We start from the raw sequence: 18,478 nt of genomic DNA on the forward strand, positions 1-18,478 counted from the left end.
ATTTAGTATCCCAAACAGCATCAATTCATCCATCCATGATATTTAGAAAAATAATGGACTTTTAAGTGGTGTTGTTGGGTTTCCACCTCTACAAGATAGGGTAACTACTGCAGACTATGCTATAGAGCCTATAGAAGTGGCTGTCCCTTTTAGATAGATACAGAAGCAAAGGGATCAATACATAAAAGAATTATCAATTAGTTTTCAAACCACAGGAGTAAAAACATGAAAAAACACCACACACAAGCTGGAAAAAAATCTTTCATCCCCCAAAGGGCTACCCTCTTTCATTTAATCAAATGAAAATTTAAAAGAACATTTGGAACACAGAGTAGCATCTTCCCTTTATTCCCTGGACATAAACCAATGGTTTTCAATTTTTCCAAAAGTCTGTCATTCTGAAGGAAACAAACAAAAAAAGCCCAACCAAAACCTCAGAAAGCACAATCCACAAAACAACCACTCCTTTATTCCCTTATTCACCTTGAGTCAAAAGCTACTGCTTTTATAACCATCTGTAAAGCACCATAAAAATACCGTTAGCACTATATACCTTACACAAATCTCACTAACATTTGTCTCCTTTTGCATTTAAGTAGTCCTGAATTTCCACATTCCTTGTGGAAAAGTGTTACTTTGGATCATAGAAGTATATATTGTAATAAACCACTTCACAAAAATAATCAGGGCACATAATTCCAACTCTAAACATTAAAAACATTGAATTAGAAAATGAGAGAATGTAAATACGGCATTTATAAATACAAAAGGCAATACAAGAAAATAAATCAAGAGATATGATCTGCAAACAAAATATCAACATTCCTTCAACTGTTAATCCACTTCCAGAGTTTGCCTGCTTGGGTGCAGATATAAACATTCTTTTATCTGAAATCATTTGTCAGTAAACTCCAGATTTTTACTTTCTCCAAATAGAATTCAAAGAGAAAAGATAACAGGCTGCTGGCTAGTAATGTAAAATCAACTTTCCCTGCAGAGTTTGGGTCAGACTGCGCTATTCACCCATATCGGCTGTCTGTACCACAAATCTAGACTTCGAGCATGAAATATAACCATATTAAAAAAAAAAAAAAGGCAAATTATTTCTTCTCAAAATCAAAATGGAAGAATAACTGTGAGTAACAGTCATACAAAACTTTTCTGAAACAGTTTTTCAGCAGCCAAAATAAACATGCCATTCAGGAAAGGAATTTTTGTTGCTCGTTGACTGCAGAACTGTTATTACTGTTCATCAATTATTTCCACCTACTTTTAAAAGCATCATGATAAGGCCTTTCTCATCAAAGAAATCAAACGGCAACTGTCTAATAAGTCTTTCCCTAAGACAACACTGACAAGACGACACAGTCTGAAGGGTTGAAATGTTAAGTTTGGTGGGTGAAAAATTTAAGAAGTAAAAGCTATAAAAAATACACTGTAGAAACACAATGCATTAAGAACTAAATTATGCTTTCAGTTTTCCTGATGTGGTAGGTGGTGGGAATCAACAATTCTGCTTTCCCATCAATTGTCAGTCCAAGGTTACCACAAATTTTTGCAATTTTAGACCATTTGAGTACCCTCAGAGCACAACAGAAATTCAGTACTGAATGAAACCAAGCACCACATACACAGGACTGCAGGCCAATTACATTACAGAACAGCGTGATTCAGAGTCCCAAACTGGTTTATGAGGTTGAAAGTTCAAACTGAAAAAGTTATGTAAAACAGCCCAATACCCAGTCTCACTTTCTTACATTGAAAAAGTCAGAAGACAATGGTTTTATAAAACCTGACAAATATAACTCAGAAATGTATGTACCGGGAGAGATCTTTGTGTGTATCCTAAATGCATATCCCTAAGTCTAGAAGTCCTAACACCTGGGTACTTAATTGCCAAAGTGCCAAGCCCAAGGTAAGCCAAAACCCAGTGTATATACAGTGTAGGACAACTGAGATTCGGGCACAAACGTAAGATTGAAAAATCTCTCTTTTTGAGAGCTGTCACACTCTCAAAGACTTCTCAAGACATCCTTGAATAATGAAAATCCGGTCTACCAGGGAACTAGAAGAGAGCACAAATGCTGGAGAATTCAATGCACAACAATATTAAGAGAGGTAAAGAGATATAGTGGTAAATCACAAAGAGTAGATGATGTCTCTTGGATCTGGAGAGGATTCAGTGATTCATGACTAGCAAGTGTGAATTCTACACTGAACAAACTATCTGAAACTAAAATAAAGTTTTAACTATATAACTAAACTGAAAGAGAGGAGGTTCAATTAGATATTAAGAAGAAATTCTTTTCTCTCAGGGTGGTGAGACACTGGAACAGGTTGCCCAGAGAAGCTGTGGATGCCCCATCCCCGGAAGTGTTCAAGACCAGGCTGGAGGTGGCTTTTGAGCAACCTGCTCTAGTGGGAGGCGTCCCTGCCCGTGGCAGGGGGTTGGAACTTGATGATCCTTAAGGTGCCTTCCAACTCTAACCATTCTATGATTCTAACTACCTAAACCCAACAAAATGACAGTATTTAGTTCTTTCTGTAGAAGGAAATCCTCTCTCAGCAAATTGGTAGTGTTCTCTGAAGAACCCAATGAGCACGCAGAAACTCTTTAAAAAGTTTTTACAGGAATTAAGTCTCTTTGGGATAGAAAGGAATCACCCTTATGAATGAACAGTCATCATGTGAAAGAGAATAGAGAAGTGACAAAGCGTGCAGTCAATATGTATTATTCAGAGTAGTAAAACCACAACTAACTTCAAAATGTTGCAGAAAAAGATCACAATACTGAACACTTGGGGTGGCAAAGCTTTTGAAAAAGCCCCCTCAGTAATCTAAGGGACCCAGTGACTAGAAAATAGCACGAATGATAAATTCAACATAAATGAACAGTGATGCATGTGTTGAAAACCAGTCCTAGGTTCACATATGAATAATGGAACTGAGCTAACCAGTGTCACTCAAGAATGAAGACTTTGCATTATGATAAAATATAATTATGGTCCATGAAAAAAACCCAACAATATAATGTTCACTATCAGTCAGTCCACCCACCAACCAACTAAATGATAGCAATTACTTGGAAAGGAATAGAGAAATAAAGAGAATATCGTTGAACTGTTCTATAAAAACACAGTTCTCTCCCTCCTCGAACACTGTTGTGGTTCTGGCCCCTTTCCTCAAAAATAAGCCAAGAACACTGGACGTGGTTCTGAGAGGGGTAAGAAGGATCCAAGCTACAGAACGGTTTCCATTGTTACATACAGAAATCCATAATGAATTCATTAAAGATTCTTCAGCTTGGAAAAGATGACCTGGCAGAATATGAGAGAGGTTTCCAAAATCATAATTGGCATAAAGAACATGAATAGCGACTGACTTATTCACGATGTCCTGATACAAAGGAAGCCAAACAAAGGTAGTAGAAGGCAGGTATAGGAGAGCCCAAAAGTTAATGGGTCCTCCTACAACTGGTCAGAGATTTGAGGGACTCCATGACAGAGAACGTTGTGGATGCAAAAAGGTTCATGATCAGACAAGAGATTTCAAGACAGCTCTTACTGAGATCTCAAAAGTTTGTCCCCAGACACTTAGTTTGTCAACGGAGAAACAGATTCAGAAAATTCTGACTGAAAAAAGCTGGAAAGAGAGAGAATATGCAAAGGAAGTAGCATGTAGCTTTGCCATGCTTTTGCTCTACCCTGAATGTCCATTTACAGCCTCTTTGCTAGGCACCTACCACATATATCTGCATAAAACACACACCAGCACACACATAAATATACATATATATGTATAAGATTTATTTGCACATATATAGTCTTTGCACAAAGAATGAATAAAACATCTCAGTAAAGACTTGCGTTCTTCAAGATCTGCCAGAAGTCCTGCTTATTCAGTTCCCTGTCCTCATCTTTATCTATTTCATTCACCATTTCTTGTATTTCTTCATCCATGAAATTTTCTCCTTTTTTTTTTTTTTCCACACTGAGGTTTTTGAAAGCATTGACAATTTCACTGTCATATAACGTGCATTAACACCTAACCAGGCATTTCCTGGCCTTTGAATGGAAATTTCCAGAACTAACAATGAGACATACTCGTCTACTGTAAGAATTTGAAAAGTGCGGGGGTACAGATGAAAATAGGAAGCAAGACTACAGGTCACAGGTCACATTGGTTTTGTGATAGTCAAATACTAGTAGATATATGCATTAATTGGTATTGTAAGACCTCACCAATTCATTTTGCAGCTAGAGAGTAAAAAATTAAACATTCAGCCAAAGTATTTTGCTAAATATGAAGCACAAAAATCAATCAGAAGGAAGGGAAAAGGCAACAAGACACTGATTTCAACAGCAGCAAGACACTGATCTCTGCACGTAACACAACTATTCCTAGAAGTATAATTTTTTCCTCTCTGACTTCTCATTTTCTTCCTCCAACTTCATGGAAGAGGGCATACCATGGGGAAATTACATATATCACATGAAGCTATAAAGGACAGACGTTAGCAAGAACAGCTTTGGTTATGTACTTTCCCATTAAGAACAAGCTAAATGTAACCATGTCTCATCTCTGATTCTTCAAAAGCTCATTATGCAGACAGTATGCATTTAAGAAAAATGCCCATCTTGTCAAGTGGCATTAGTAACACACATTATTTTGCCTTTAAATATGTAAATATTTTTCTGGCAATTCCAATAGAATCTAAGAAAATCTACTAAAGCAGTCATCGTACAATTTTATGTTACGCTTGATGGCTGTTTTCTGACAGAAGCAAAATTCTGACTTCTCTCACCGCACCGCACACAAAAAAACCCCCACAAATAGTGTAAAATGAATTTTGACTCTTTTATCTTTCTAGGATTAAGGGTAGAAGTATTGCAATAGTATGACAGTAAGTTGAAGGAAGAAGAACAAAGAAAAGACTTAGACCGAAACAGGAGCTAAGATGACATGAAAGGCTTCAAACATTCCCTTTTAATTGAAATGTTCTGCAATTAAAGCCAATTTTGATAATGGAGAGCATGATGGGTTTCACTCACATTTTACTCATTCCTTCTTTTTATCTTAGGCAGAGATAGGACTCTTTTTACTCCTTCGTACTGCCAGAAATCCCAGACAAAAACCCAAACCTTTGATTACAACAAACACACCAAAACTTGGCAAACCTTGATAGGTTACCCCTAAGGATAACCTTTAGAAATAGGGTAAAATTCTTTAGAGTCTCCTGTTTGTAATCCTCAACCCTCTTAAGACTGATTTAGTTATCAGAAGGAATTAAACAAGATGTAACTTCCAGTCTCTGCCATTTACATCCTTCCTGACCTCCAGCAAGACGTACCCAGACCTGCCCACTGTAATATGGGATGAATCCCACTGGTCTCAGGCCATGGGCTGATGTTTTCTGTATCCAGCAGAGCTTAGAGAAGTCATCACTGTATTCTTCCCCCTGTTACTCGTCATGTTCATACCAGAGTTGAGCCCCACTGAATGATGTGGGAAGAGAGAACGTTGTCTCTAAGAAATCCATGATTCTCTAGCTACAATAACATGGTTCACATACACAGTTTAAGCAGGTGGTCTTAGCTGGCCCCACCAACTCTGCCCAGCCGTGCAGTAGAGCTGGGAATATGGGGATTTCTAGCTAAGATGAAATGACAAGTCATTTGTCTTTTTTTTTTTTTTTTTTTTTTTTTTAACAGGTCTAGCCAGATGCAGAAAAGGACCCATGTCCATGGCTATATAAAACCATGATGGCAGTTAGCTATTCTAGTCCCACCCCCAGGGAAAAAAAGGTCCTGCACGTACCTCAGTTCCATTTCAACCTGCTTGGTCTAAAATTAAACAATTTACTTGCAACTGCTATTCCCTGAAAGAACCTCAGTCTGGGGACTGGAACACTCTCCCCTCCACGCTGTGCTTCTCTAATGACTGATTAGACCCAGCAGTGACACGTGTATTCTGTGGAGATTACACTTTTTGTTAATTGGCCATGTTCAATATAAAGAAAAGGAGCAGAATAAATAGATTAGTCTGATTCCATACCAGCCATGGCAGATGAAAAGAGCACTGAACAGGGAAAATGAAGGAAACATGAAATAAGCAAATTACGCAGACACAAGATTAGTTCAGGCTTTCTGTTGATCACAAGAATTGGATTTTATCACTCCAGATAAGACATCCCACACTATCACTGATTCAAAGCCTATCTGCAGTGATTGCATTTCTGTACCAGAGCATACGGGCATGACGGCAGTTACAGTCTGCAAGTTACAGTTTTAATGTGCTTGAAGTTACAAGCATACAGTAAGCATTTAAATATGGCCAGGTATTAAGTCATACATCTTGGAAAAAACCGAGACAGACAATACTTATAGAAACAGAGCAGTGACTTGAAAAGCAGCAGTTCTAAAAAATAATACAAGGGTCTTGGCTGAGAAGTTGCCTAAACACAAGTTCCAAATGGTGAAAAGGGGATATGCCTAACAATGCATACAGTATTTCCTTTCGATTTGGTGCTGGTACGGCCTACGTGCCCTTTGCTAACATTCACATTTCAAGAGGAATGCGAATAATCTTGAAAAGGTTCAGACAAAACAGGCACGTGAGAACACTTAAGGATTAGAGAGCACAAAGCTCTCAATGGCTCACATACACAGGCTTTTCAGGAGGTGACTGCGGTTACTTTTACCTCAACCTATATATTCCTACAGGGAAACGGAACAGAAACATCATCAGTCCAGTAGACAAAGTCTGTAACTGCTACTAAGATTGGAAATTACCATTTGGAAACCTGTACCAGAAATAATGCAAAGTCTTATGGGAGAAGGCAATTACTCAAGGATTTTACCAGAGGAAGTAGCAGGGTTTCTATCGTGTGCTATTTCAAAATCAAGATTGGATGTTCTTTTTCAAAAAAGCCATGTTTTTGTCTTAATCAGCCCGTGAATATCTTGTGTGTCATACAGAATCTCAGACTAGGCAATCACAAATCTCCCCTCTGGGCATATAAGCTATTAATACATATTTCTGAATTCATGCAGACTGAATAAACGGAGAAAGATATATATGTCAGCGAAAAAAATCCCCTGGTGACTAAGCAACTATCTTGTTCCTTAAATCCAACTAGGACTCAACAGGTTGTTCTGCTGATATGCACTACAAATCAGGTCAGGAAGTATAGATTATTATTACATGCAACTGTTCCTGAGAGACTGATAATGAGATCAGGAACTAAAAGTACAAAAGCCTCAGCCAGAAGAGAGTGGAATGAAAGGATCCCAGCTCTGTTCCAGCATTTGCAGATACAACAAGAGCCGTCAGACAGAGGCATACTAACTTCTTCTACACCACGAGTCAAACAGAATAACTGTCACAGTATTTACTATGATTTAAAGCAAAATTTCCTTTTAAGACACAGAATACATGGCTTAGTGCAATAACCCCAAATATAAACCTGAGAGATCACAATCGGACACGCACAGCTAATATACATCTTTTTCTCAGCACAGTAGCCAAGAAGGATTCAACTCTACCTTTTTGCCACCACTGGCGACATTCTCCCATTTCTCCTAAGTTTTTGTTTTCTTTTGTCTCACAGAAGGACCATTTACTTGTAGCTATCATTTTTCAAGAATTTATTCTGCGTAATCGCAGTTATCAGACTAAGTGTGGCTTCTGTGGTTCAGAAAACTGTGCAAGACTGATGTTCTCATGCCAATGAAGAGATAAGGAAGGAAAATATGAGACACGGGTGCCGTCACTGTCATGTTGTTTGGTCCTATGTACGGCACAGGATGTACTGATCAGTTCCCTTTTCAGTTCACAAAAGGCTTAAAATAAGGTCTTTTTAGGCAGGAGGGGAGGCACACAGAGTATATGGGCACACAGAGCTAGAGTTAACTTGGGAGAAATCCAGTTATTAGTTAAGTAATCACTTTTCTTTAAAAACTGCATGAGAGAGACGCTCCCAGGTGTGGCAGCCTGGAAGAAGGGGTTCCAGAAAAGGACAGGGGACAAAAAGCAGAGACCACTGTGAGCTTAACAACACAATATACTTTAACTTGGTGAAAATATGACTAAACCTCAGTGTTGTTACTCTGCAGCTTTTGTCTGCAGATGGGAGACAACGCAGCAATCGCAATATTGAAGAAACAAAACTGATATTATTACAGGGAGACAAAATGAGATTGAACACTTCTAGAGTCTTTAGGGAAACACAATTTCCAGTTCAAAATACAGCACATCTTTGGTTGTGGATATAAGAAAAGAAATAACTGAAAGACACATTTGCTTATGATTGATTAAAGTTCACAAAGCCTTTGACACCTTCAATTTCCCATTGCTTTTAACAGCTTCTGCATTTTCCAAAATTATTGTGATATCAAGACTATAAACATTTTTTGTTTTATCAGAAAGGTGTACATAAACAGCAAAGGATCCACATTAATCTAGACAGAAGTTTCCTCATCAGAAAGACTTAAAAAAATGTTCAATGTAATTATTTAAATATGATTATTTTCAGAAAAAGAACTTAATAGATTTAGAGAGAAGGAATACTTTTAAATTTAGATTGCTTTATTATATTGATCAAAATAAATTTGCTCAAGTATACAAGCATAGAAAACTCACCTTCCAGAAATTATCTACTTTGCCATAAACGAGAGATTGATTCTGCCTTTTGATGTCGTTAATGTGTTTAATGTCACTGGAATTCAGATGCTGCTCTACCACGAATCCAAGGAAGCTGTTATCCGGAGTGTGAGCTGTAAGAAATGGATCATATTCAAAACCATTTAAAGTATCAGTTAATGGTACAAAAGCGTGACTGTTGACAGAAAAGTAGGTATAAGGAACAAACTATTCAACAGAGCACTTCCTTCATGTTCAGACTGAGAGATACATTTGCTTGCTTATTATTGAGAATAGTTCATATTTATTTTAAGTCCTGCTGCATGTCTACAGAAGTAAGCAGTTATTTTCTGGCTCGTTTCTGACAATAAAAATTCTGTAGCTGAACCGAGGCCAATGATAATGATTTTTTGTGTGCTGAGCTTTATTTTATTACTGGAGATAAGAGAACCAGAGATAAGAGAATCCAGCTTAACAATCTCAGAGATGTAATGCCAACAATTTGAAAAAAACCTGGATTTACGCTTGTTAACAAAGCTGTATGTTGCTCAATGTCATAAATAAATGTTAGCAAATTTCTTGGGTTCACCTTCTATACTGGAAAAACAATGTTTTGTTTGTTGTTTTTTTTTTCTTTTTTATTGACAAAGTGTTTAATTCCAGGGATAGACTCCAACATTCAAGGCCTCAGGTAAAAATCCATCCCTACTATAAAAAAATTGCTCCAACATGTCAGATTTTTGTGCCTCCCTAAAACGTGTCATAACCTCACAAGTTTACATAGAAATAGGCTGCAATAAACACTAGGATCTCCTCTAGAATCCCTCTAGAATCTCCCTCTTAAATTCTGGCACACAAGCTGACAACTTCTTACTAAGCACATTTTGCAAATTTAAAAAACCCCCAAACAAGCAAAACCCCAAGGACAACGCCCCAGGCATTTACGATACATGTGATGCTAAACCTATAGTCAGAGTTATTAAAACAATTAAAATTCTATTGAAGTTATGAGGTTTTGCTTTTTGCTTCCTGAAAAATCAGCCAATTGAATAACGCAGTAGAACAGAGAAACCATCCAGAGCGTACACTCCCCTTTGCCATCACACTTAGTCTTTCAAATGACAATTACTCTTTTTCACAAAAAAACGCCTCAGCAACAGCTCGGCACTCACTCAGACCCAAGGACTTTTTAGAATTTAACACAGCAAATGGCACATTGCAAATATGCCTGAAAAGGGGCATTTTTCCATCCTTTCATATTTTTGGATGAGAGATTGCATTCAAAGGAGAGGCAGGGCAGTGCACACTCAAAAGAAAAATAAACCTTTGTTAAAGTTAGCACTTAGAACTGGTGGAATTCAGTGCCTCAAACATCGCTGACAGGAAGCATTCAGATGGATTTGTATAAAAGTACTAGTGCTGCTATTTTGCATAAAAAAAAAAAAAACATAAAAAGGGGAAAAAAGCATTTGGTAATATGCCACAGGTTTGAATATGTCTTGCGTGTTGCTCAGCAATAATTTTCTGCCCTTATAATCAGAGTTCTCAAAACATAATAGAGTCTGGGGATCTTGGGAAGCTGTCCAGGCTTCCCGTCTGTCATAAAATCTTTACTGATGCATAACACGCGCTTTTAATCACAACCCCATAAAGATGGTGCTACCTCTGCAGCACAGAAAAAAAAAGACCAAAAATAACTTTAAATATCACAAAACATGCTAACTCTTCTGCACCTAGTGCAAAGAGAAGCCAAATCCTTGAATAATCTCTAGCACTGGAACCACTCCTGCTTCAGAATGAGTTTGCTTGCAGTCTATTTACCACTTTACCTGCAAAGGAAACATGCAGTCATTTCCAGCAGTAAAAACTGGAAACAGTTATTTATTGAAATTCCAGTATAGTCATACTATTCTGAAGATTCATTATGAAGTGATTTGCCCCGAACAAGAGACGGTAACAGTAGTCTATACTGCCACGAAGAGACCTTCTCTATCAAGAAGGTTTAGGATCTTCTGCATTTCATGGGGAGGGACTGAGGAGTGCCCACGCAGAGCACACAGCTCTACCACAAGTATTCATGCAACTATTTTCCAAGTGCATCATCACCCTTGGTGCTATCTTGAACAGGACCTTACACACAAATTCCCCAACAGCTGGGCTACTTAAATACAGCAAAACTGAGCTTTCAGCTTCTTTTCCATTTAGGACATAAACCAATAAATATTAGCAAATCGAGCGGGTATGGAACAAGCTCTGCTTACTAATGTCCAGGAACAAACTCTGCATCCACTTCCAAGTCACATTTCTCCACCACACGTTTTGTTACTTGCTTCAAAACAACTGTGAATGCAGTCTTTTATCTTTTGAACAGCCTTCACTTATATTTGTCTGGAAAAAGTTGCACAGCAAGCGTTGACAGACAAAATAGGCCCCTCTCAAGAATTTTACAGGGCAACTGGAATCAAAAGCATGTCAACCAGACAGCAGCATGTATAATTCCGCTACCAAATGCAGAAAGGTTTGAAGGACTTGACTATGGAAAGTCTGATGAGAGAGAACAGTGCACGCTCTGGCCTTAGTCTCAGACAGGGACCACCATCAAACTCAGGAGGTCTGGCTGGTCTCTGCCAAGGGTTTCTTTACAGGCTTGGGCTGAGAAGGTGCTGCACGCAACAGGACGCACTTTCTTCTCTCCTAAGCCTCACTTACCCTGAAGCTGGCTGGTAGTAGTAAATCTTTCTGCACCTTTCAGAGATAACAACTACTGTTGAACTACTACTACTACAACATGCAAGAGAAAGATGCTTTGATTCTAAAGCCTAGTGCCATAAATTCAAAGACCTGACTAACGTCAAAGACCTGCTAAGAGCAGGTCACAGTGATCATTTAATCTGACCCAAATTATATACAATTTATATTTTTTTGTGTTCTGTTTCTTTTTTAGTCTGTGGGGTTTTTTTTTGAAAGATATTTAATGATGCTTCAAAGATCTACACCAATGCTGAAATCTACTACTTGTTTTTCAATAGCTTTGTACACTGCTGGCAAATAAACGTGAATCAGTTCACCTCAGGACGGATGCTCGCAACGTGAAAAGCAGCCAGGTGAAAAATTTGAGAAATCCACAAAAAAAAGTAGAGACAAAAAAATATTTTTGCAGACAAAAAATTAGGTATTAATCTAGAGCGCAAAAATTAGCAAAGGAATTGTGCTGCTCAGTTGTTGAGAGGAAAACCACAGAAATACAACAACATAGTTAACATAGTTACAAACTTCAGTTTAACATGATGAAATGCAAGATTGCAATTTAGGAAAATGCAAGCTAACCAGTTCCTCAAAAACCTATTGCTCCACAGCAGGATTTGAGAATGCAAAACAAACAAAAGCAAACTCACTGACATTTGAAGGAAAATCCAATCACCACTTTCCACAAATACCTTGAGAATAAAGCTCCCTACCATTATTTATATTAAGCTGATGCTGTTATTTTCCAATTGCTGGATCAAAGCACGATAGAGCTTTTGCATAGTCTACAGACACTTACTGACACTTATGATTCTGCCCCTTTAGTAGCTGCATTTTATTAATCCACGAACTTGTCTTTCATACATTCATACATTCTTTCATACATTCTTCTCAATGAAAGCATTCCTTCTTAAAGCTCCAAACTATTTATTAATACAGGGATACTTACGGAACATTGTATAAAACTGCTGTGGATTAAGATTCCACTTTCCCCATGGTGTCTTGTGGCCTTTAGACTGGGCATAATGGGCATGGTTAAACTCTGGTTCAGTTCCAAAAGAATCCAGAACTCTTAGCATACACCTAAAAGAAAAAAAATAATTTACCGTAGGTACACATGCATAAGTATATATAAGCATGTGTGCGTATATATACATAGTTATGATAATTAAGAAGATGTGTTTTGTTTTTTGTTTGCACCTGTGGATGATTTATAAACTGAAGGTACATTTTAATTTCAAACATTTCTGTTCACATTACATTCACAAAGACATTACGATCAGCAAATTCAAAGATGTATCAGACATTCGCACAGCAACCCCAGAGCTTATTTTGGGTTTCTTTGTTCTTACAGAATGGAGTTATGCTTTAACATCCAAGTAGAGTTTCTGGGAATACTGCTGTGGCCACCTACATTCCTGGGGCTCTGAAGCAGAATTTAGGCAGAAGAAGAGAGGATTCTTCATCTATTTTCTAATGTTCTCACCCATTACCACAAAATCAAATACAACAGCCAAGGGCCACATGCCAAAAAGATCAGAGCAGAAGAGTACTTTGTCTTTAGACAATTGTATTTAGTCTCCAGGTTCTGACTGTGGGGTCAATTAGACCTACTGGAGCACTGAAAACAGTTTAATTTGCTGAATGCTTGCAGTCAGACAGACCATTTATTTGTTTATGAAACATTTTGTCACAGACTTTTGAAGAAGCAATGTAAAAGTCAAATGTCTGCAACAACCAGTCTACAACTGAGAGAAACCTTGGCATTGGATTACAAAGGGTCTGGGATGTCAGAATCACACAGTCCTTTATTTAAACTCCTATTAATTCCTTGGAAAAAAAACCACCTTCATTTATGAGTGGCTCCTTTCAAAAAAGGTACATGAGAGGCAGAAAAAGTCTCAGTATGAGAAAGGCTGCACACATTCTGGCATACAGATTCTAGAAGTTACGTTTCCAAAACCAAACCTTGGTATGGCTTGGACAGGAGCTTTATGGCCATCATACTGACCATTGGCTCCACTGCAAATGAACTGGATTATTTGATTCCACAGCTGCTGACCCTACACCGTTCTTCAGCCCCTCACAAACAAAATTTTCAGAAAAGACTTACATAGGATGTGTTTCTACATCATGTGCCAATGTGTTATAAAGACATGAACTCTTACTACTGCACATTGTATCACTGGGCTTGTACGTGCTAAGGAAGGGATACAACCTTAGGGTGGCAGAGAAGGGAGGTAGCTGCAAAAATCACTATTAAAAATGGCTACTTTTCGTAATCTTCAACATTTCCCATGCTCCAAGTCCATAGACATTCTGTTCAGTAAAACACTAGGATTTTGGCTTTAAAATGTGAAAGAATTTAACCTCCAAAAGGTGAAAGAACTTAGCTCCAATCATTTTTCAGCTTTAAAAGATGAAAGAATTTAGTCCCAAGAACACATTTACATATTTCTTATGTTGCTCCTTTCTCTAAAGTACCCATTAACTTGGGAAATAGAAAAAACTCAGCAACTTTTAAACTCTCATATGAAATGCCACCTTTGTATTTGAAAGTACAAATAGAGCAAATTTACTTTTATTTTAATCTTCACAGAGATCTTTCAAGCAAAAAGAAAGTCAAAATATACAACACATTATGATTCACCAAACAACAAAGCTGACAGATCAGTTTCTGTGCAGTGTTTTATGTCAACTGTTCTCAATGAAAATATTTTACAACAGTGGCAATTATCTCTGCATAACACAAAATACTCCAGCAGGACCAAAACAACTTCTGCACGGATGAATCATTCAGTAATAAAAGCCCCCTTATTTCTTGGCAGGCCTTAAAACAAAATTCTTATCAAATATACGGCTTTTGGGCAGGTACTTGTGTACAGGGGAATGAAAAACGAGTGAAAGCTCCTGAAAACCTGCAACATTACTGGAGTTTGTCAAATTATGTATGTAAGGAGCACTACATTGCATGCGATCATCTCCAAGTGCTTTGTTTTCTCTCTTTTTCCTGTATTGGGAGGTAGGGTGTGCAGCACTAGTTGTTCACAGGGATATGTGTAACTATGTCCAATCCACACGGGGTCTCTGAAGCAGGACAGGAAACGTGATGCAACGGAAACTAAGCTAAACCAGGAAGCAGGGAAAACAAAAAAATATTTGCAGGATTCGGGCATAAAGTAAGTTTGAAAAGAGAAAAAAATCACAGCAGAAAGTGCAAGGGTGTGCAGAAACGGTATGAGAGGATCAAATATTCTCTGTTTGCTTCATTTAGCAATTTAAATTTCTTTCAACTGAACTATTTTTAAACAACATTTTGGTTTTACATAGAATGTTTTAGCATTTCTAAAGTGAAATAATTAATTTTCAAAATGGAAAACCAGTATTTTTTTTAAAGCAGGGATACGCTTTAAATAAAAATGTTAATTTAGTGTAATTTTAACTTTAGTTTTTCACTCAGTTTCCTCCTCCTTCCCCAAAGTGTCACCTAGCTGTAGCAGGAAGTTACAGAGAATTACAGCATGCCTTGGAATTGATGGGTGGACTAGATGATCTGAAAGGTCCCTTCCAACCTGAGAAATTCTATGATTCTCTGGCATCAGACTGATTGGTCTATTCAATAACTAACTAAAAAGAGGATTGGTGGGAGGCAAACTGCTTACAGAAACATCCACATTAAAGCCTTCTTCTAAGTTATTAGAAGTGACAATTTTGGGGCTTATAATAAAAAATTAGACAAAATAACCCAGGATTATGGTGATTTTAAAGTGACAATTTTTCCTTAAGTTGGGTATAAACACAATCTTAACTGGGCTGTCCTAGTGGCAATATTTATACACATTTATTCATATACTTTTTCCAATTTTTCTCTAGTTACATAGACCTCATCTTTGTCTACAGGAGCAATGCTGTTCAGAAGCACCCATCACTGGCAGCAACCAGTGCCTACGCCAGCATAAAATGTTAAATAAAGGGTACGTATGTGCCAGTGGCTGCAGACATCTTCACAGAAACACAGAATGATATGGGATTGGAAGGGACCTCTGGAGATCATGTAGTCCAACCCCCCTGCCAGAGCAGGTCCACCTAGAGCAGGTTGCACAGGAACGTGTCCAGGCGGGTTTTGAATGTCTCCAGAGAAGGAGAGTCCACCACCTCTCTGGGTAGCCTGTTCCAGTGCTCTGCCACCCTCAAAGGAAAGAAGTTCCTCCTCATGTTTAGATGGAACTTATGTTCAAGTTTGTGCCCATTACCTCTTGTCCTGTCACTAGGCTCCACTGAAAATACCCATTAAGTATTTGTAGGTGTTGATCAGATCCCCCCTCAGTCTTCTCTTCCCCAGACTATAAAGACCCAAGTCCCTCAGCCTTTCCTTTAAGAGAGCTGCTGCAGGCCCCTAATCATCTTTGTGGTCCTCTGCTGTACTGTCTCCAGCAGTTCCCTGTCCTCCCTGAACGGGGGAGCCCAGAACTGGACATAGTACTCTTGATGGGGCCTCACCAGAGCAGAGTAGAGGGGGAGGACCTGCTGGTCACACTCTTCCTGATGCACCCCAGAATGCCATTGGTCTTCTTGGTCCCAAGGGCACATTGCTGGCTCATGGTCATCCTGTTGCCCACTAGGACTCCCAGGTCTTTTTCCCCAGAGCTGCTCTCCAGCAGGCCAGCCCCCAACCTGGGAGCAAGCTGGGCAAAACCCAACCAATTCTGGTTTGGAAGCTTTGTAGGTGCATTGAGCTCAGGCACAGGATCATGCCAGCACAGATACACAAACTCCACGCTGCTTCGGCTTATGTCCAGTCAGGTCAGATCATGACCAGCTCATATCTGCCTATAGAAATCCTTGCAGATGCACACATTAACTTACTTTCAGGTCACTCTGTACTGCATTTAAAATGTAAAAGCTTAGTCAGAAAATAACCCTTCTAAAACAGACATATTCTAGAGGTCATGTAAGAAGCAGGAATGTTGTTCATTTTTCAGGATAGCTGTCACCTTAATTTATTTCAAGGATAAAGCCAGTTGGATTTCTGGCATATGGGAATGAGTCATTGCTGGAGAGACTGTAGAAAAATGAAAAAAATACCAGATTCTTATGTGTGGTATGAAGGATGCGGGTGCTAAGAAAGGCAATGAGCTGCACTCCTCAAACTATATTAAGCTACTAATTTTTATGTTGCTTCATTGCACATAAACTTCATTCAAGTATCCAGACTTCAGAACTGAAAAATACAGCATGTTCAAGCATTCTTCTGCTTGAAAATAAGGTGAGCTCAAAAATGAGATCTGCTTTGCTGTACTCATGTTATTTACAGCACCAATTAGAGCACAGATAAAGCATGGACTACCAAGAGTCATTGGTGCAGAGATCTCAGAGATCTCAGAGGTACAAAACAGTATTTCAGTTGTTTTGTACAACTGAAAAGTTGTACAAAACCTCAGAGCAGCAGGGCCATTCTTTTGAGCTAGCAGTTCTAGAAACCTGATTTGCAATTACCAAAAATTTCCTCAGGGGCCAGGTCCACTCACAAAGACTATAAAGGACACTCTTATCGAGACTGTTCTGAAGGCATAGTTGTATTCTACCACTCTCTTCATATCTGAAGTGAGTACACAAGTTTTTATTTGTATTTGAGTCTGGTCTGCATAAACCAGACTGAGCTGACCAGAAAAAATATATATAGCATAAACCAAAACACTTCAAGACAAAGAATTATTCCTACAGACAACAAATACAACTGAGAGAGAACATAAAGTTTGTACAGAGCAAGGGTTAAAAGGCAGCTTTATTGATGATAATGTTTATTTTACTGGAATGGATTAAACAAAGACATGCAATTATGATCTTACACTGGACTTATTAGTTTTAACTTAAATATATTTTGATGACAAAATTTATGAGGTAACTCATGATGCTGAAAGGAAAAAAAAAGGTTACAAGAGGATCCTCAAACAGGAGATAGCTTGCATGAAGCTATGACTTAATTCTTCTGCTCTGATCAATTCTGGTAGTCTCTGGACCCCTTTTTGTACCCTGAGCTTGAGGAACAGTGTCAAGTTATTAGAGAGATTCCCAACAAATGCAACAAGCCTGAAGAAAGATCTACAAAGCCTGAATTATAAGGAATAACCCAAAACTCTAAATTGTTTTGAAGAAAAGCAAACCAAAGGAAAGTCGGTATATAAGGTGTTCTAGAGGCTGGCAGAGGGGAAGGAAGTAATTTACTCCCCAAAACCATAATAGAATAAGCAATAACGGGTAGTTTGCAAGAAACTGGACCAAGAAAAACACTTTAAAGAAAATCTTGACAATATAAAACAATGGCTGGGGCATCTTTTGGTTGGATTCAGTAAAAGATGAGGCAAAAATCTCTGAACAAGGACAAATAGATCCAATCTGCTTCTCAGCAAGGGTATGGACTAGATGAGGTCCCCTTCCTTCCCATGAAATCCAGTGGTGTAGAAGAAAGGCATTAGAGTAATTTTTTTTCTTCTTCAAAAGCCTAACAAAAACTCCTATACTATCCTAAGGTATTTATTTAAAGTTAAATTTAATTCTGCTCTCCTAAACCAGAAAAAGTCATTCTGGCAAATTAGGTATCAATGAAAAACAGATCGACAACTTACGATTTAATGATTCATGAAATAAGCAAGAAAAATTGAAGAGCTAATCTAATAATCTCAATGTCATGGTGTATTTCCATATCTCCATTACAGAATATAACACGTGGGAAACTGAAAGCAAAGGGAAGGAAATATTTTAAATTTGTAAGTATGGCTTTATATCCTGACCACAATACTGTATGTGATCGCCTAGTGACAATTACATCTGGCAGGCAGACAACCAACTGTAGCTCAGTGGAAAATGGGATTATCTTTATTAGCAAGCTCCTAAAAACCAGAATATCCGTTTACTCCTCTGCTTCAAAAAAGAGATTAAGAGTAATCTAATCTGCAACATTGAACACAGTACTTTCATTTAAAATTACACTGAAACGATCCAATGCTCTAGAAAACTCTGAGGTAGAAAGAAAACAATTTTTCTGCCTGCAGTGAACACCTTTCAATACCTTCCTTCAAGTAGGATTTACTGA

The 18,478-nt window shown here is 38.1% G+C and overlaps 1 protein-coding gene across 1 annotated transcript in view; it reads right to left on the reverse strand.

The window, feature by feature from the left end:
* MGAT5 (alpha-1,6-mannosylglycoprotein 6-beta-N-acetylglucosaminyltransferase) overlaps nucleotides 1-18,478 on the reverse strand; it is a 128,264-nt gene that overhangs the window by 25,816 nt on the left and 83,970 nt on the right. The window contains exons 10-11 of the mRNA XM_074145035.1: nucleotides 12,335-12,468; nucleotides 8,641-8,774 (exon numbers count right to left, since the gene is read on the reverse strand). Coding sequence (XP_074001136.1) covers nucleotides 8,641-8,774; nucleotides 12,335-12,468 — 268 coding nt within the window. The remainder of the gene's footprint in view (nucleotides 1-8,640; nucleotides 8,775-12,334; nucleotides 12,469-18,478) is intronic.

The sequence above is a fragment of the Numenius arquata genome, chromosome 3 (genome assembly GCF_964106895.1).
Source record: "Numenius arquata chromosome 3, bNumArq3.hap1.1, whole genome shotgun sequence".
Lineage (NCBI taxonomy): Eukaryota > Metazoa > Chordata > Aves > Charadriiformes > Scolopacidae > Numenius > Numenius arquata.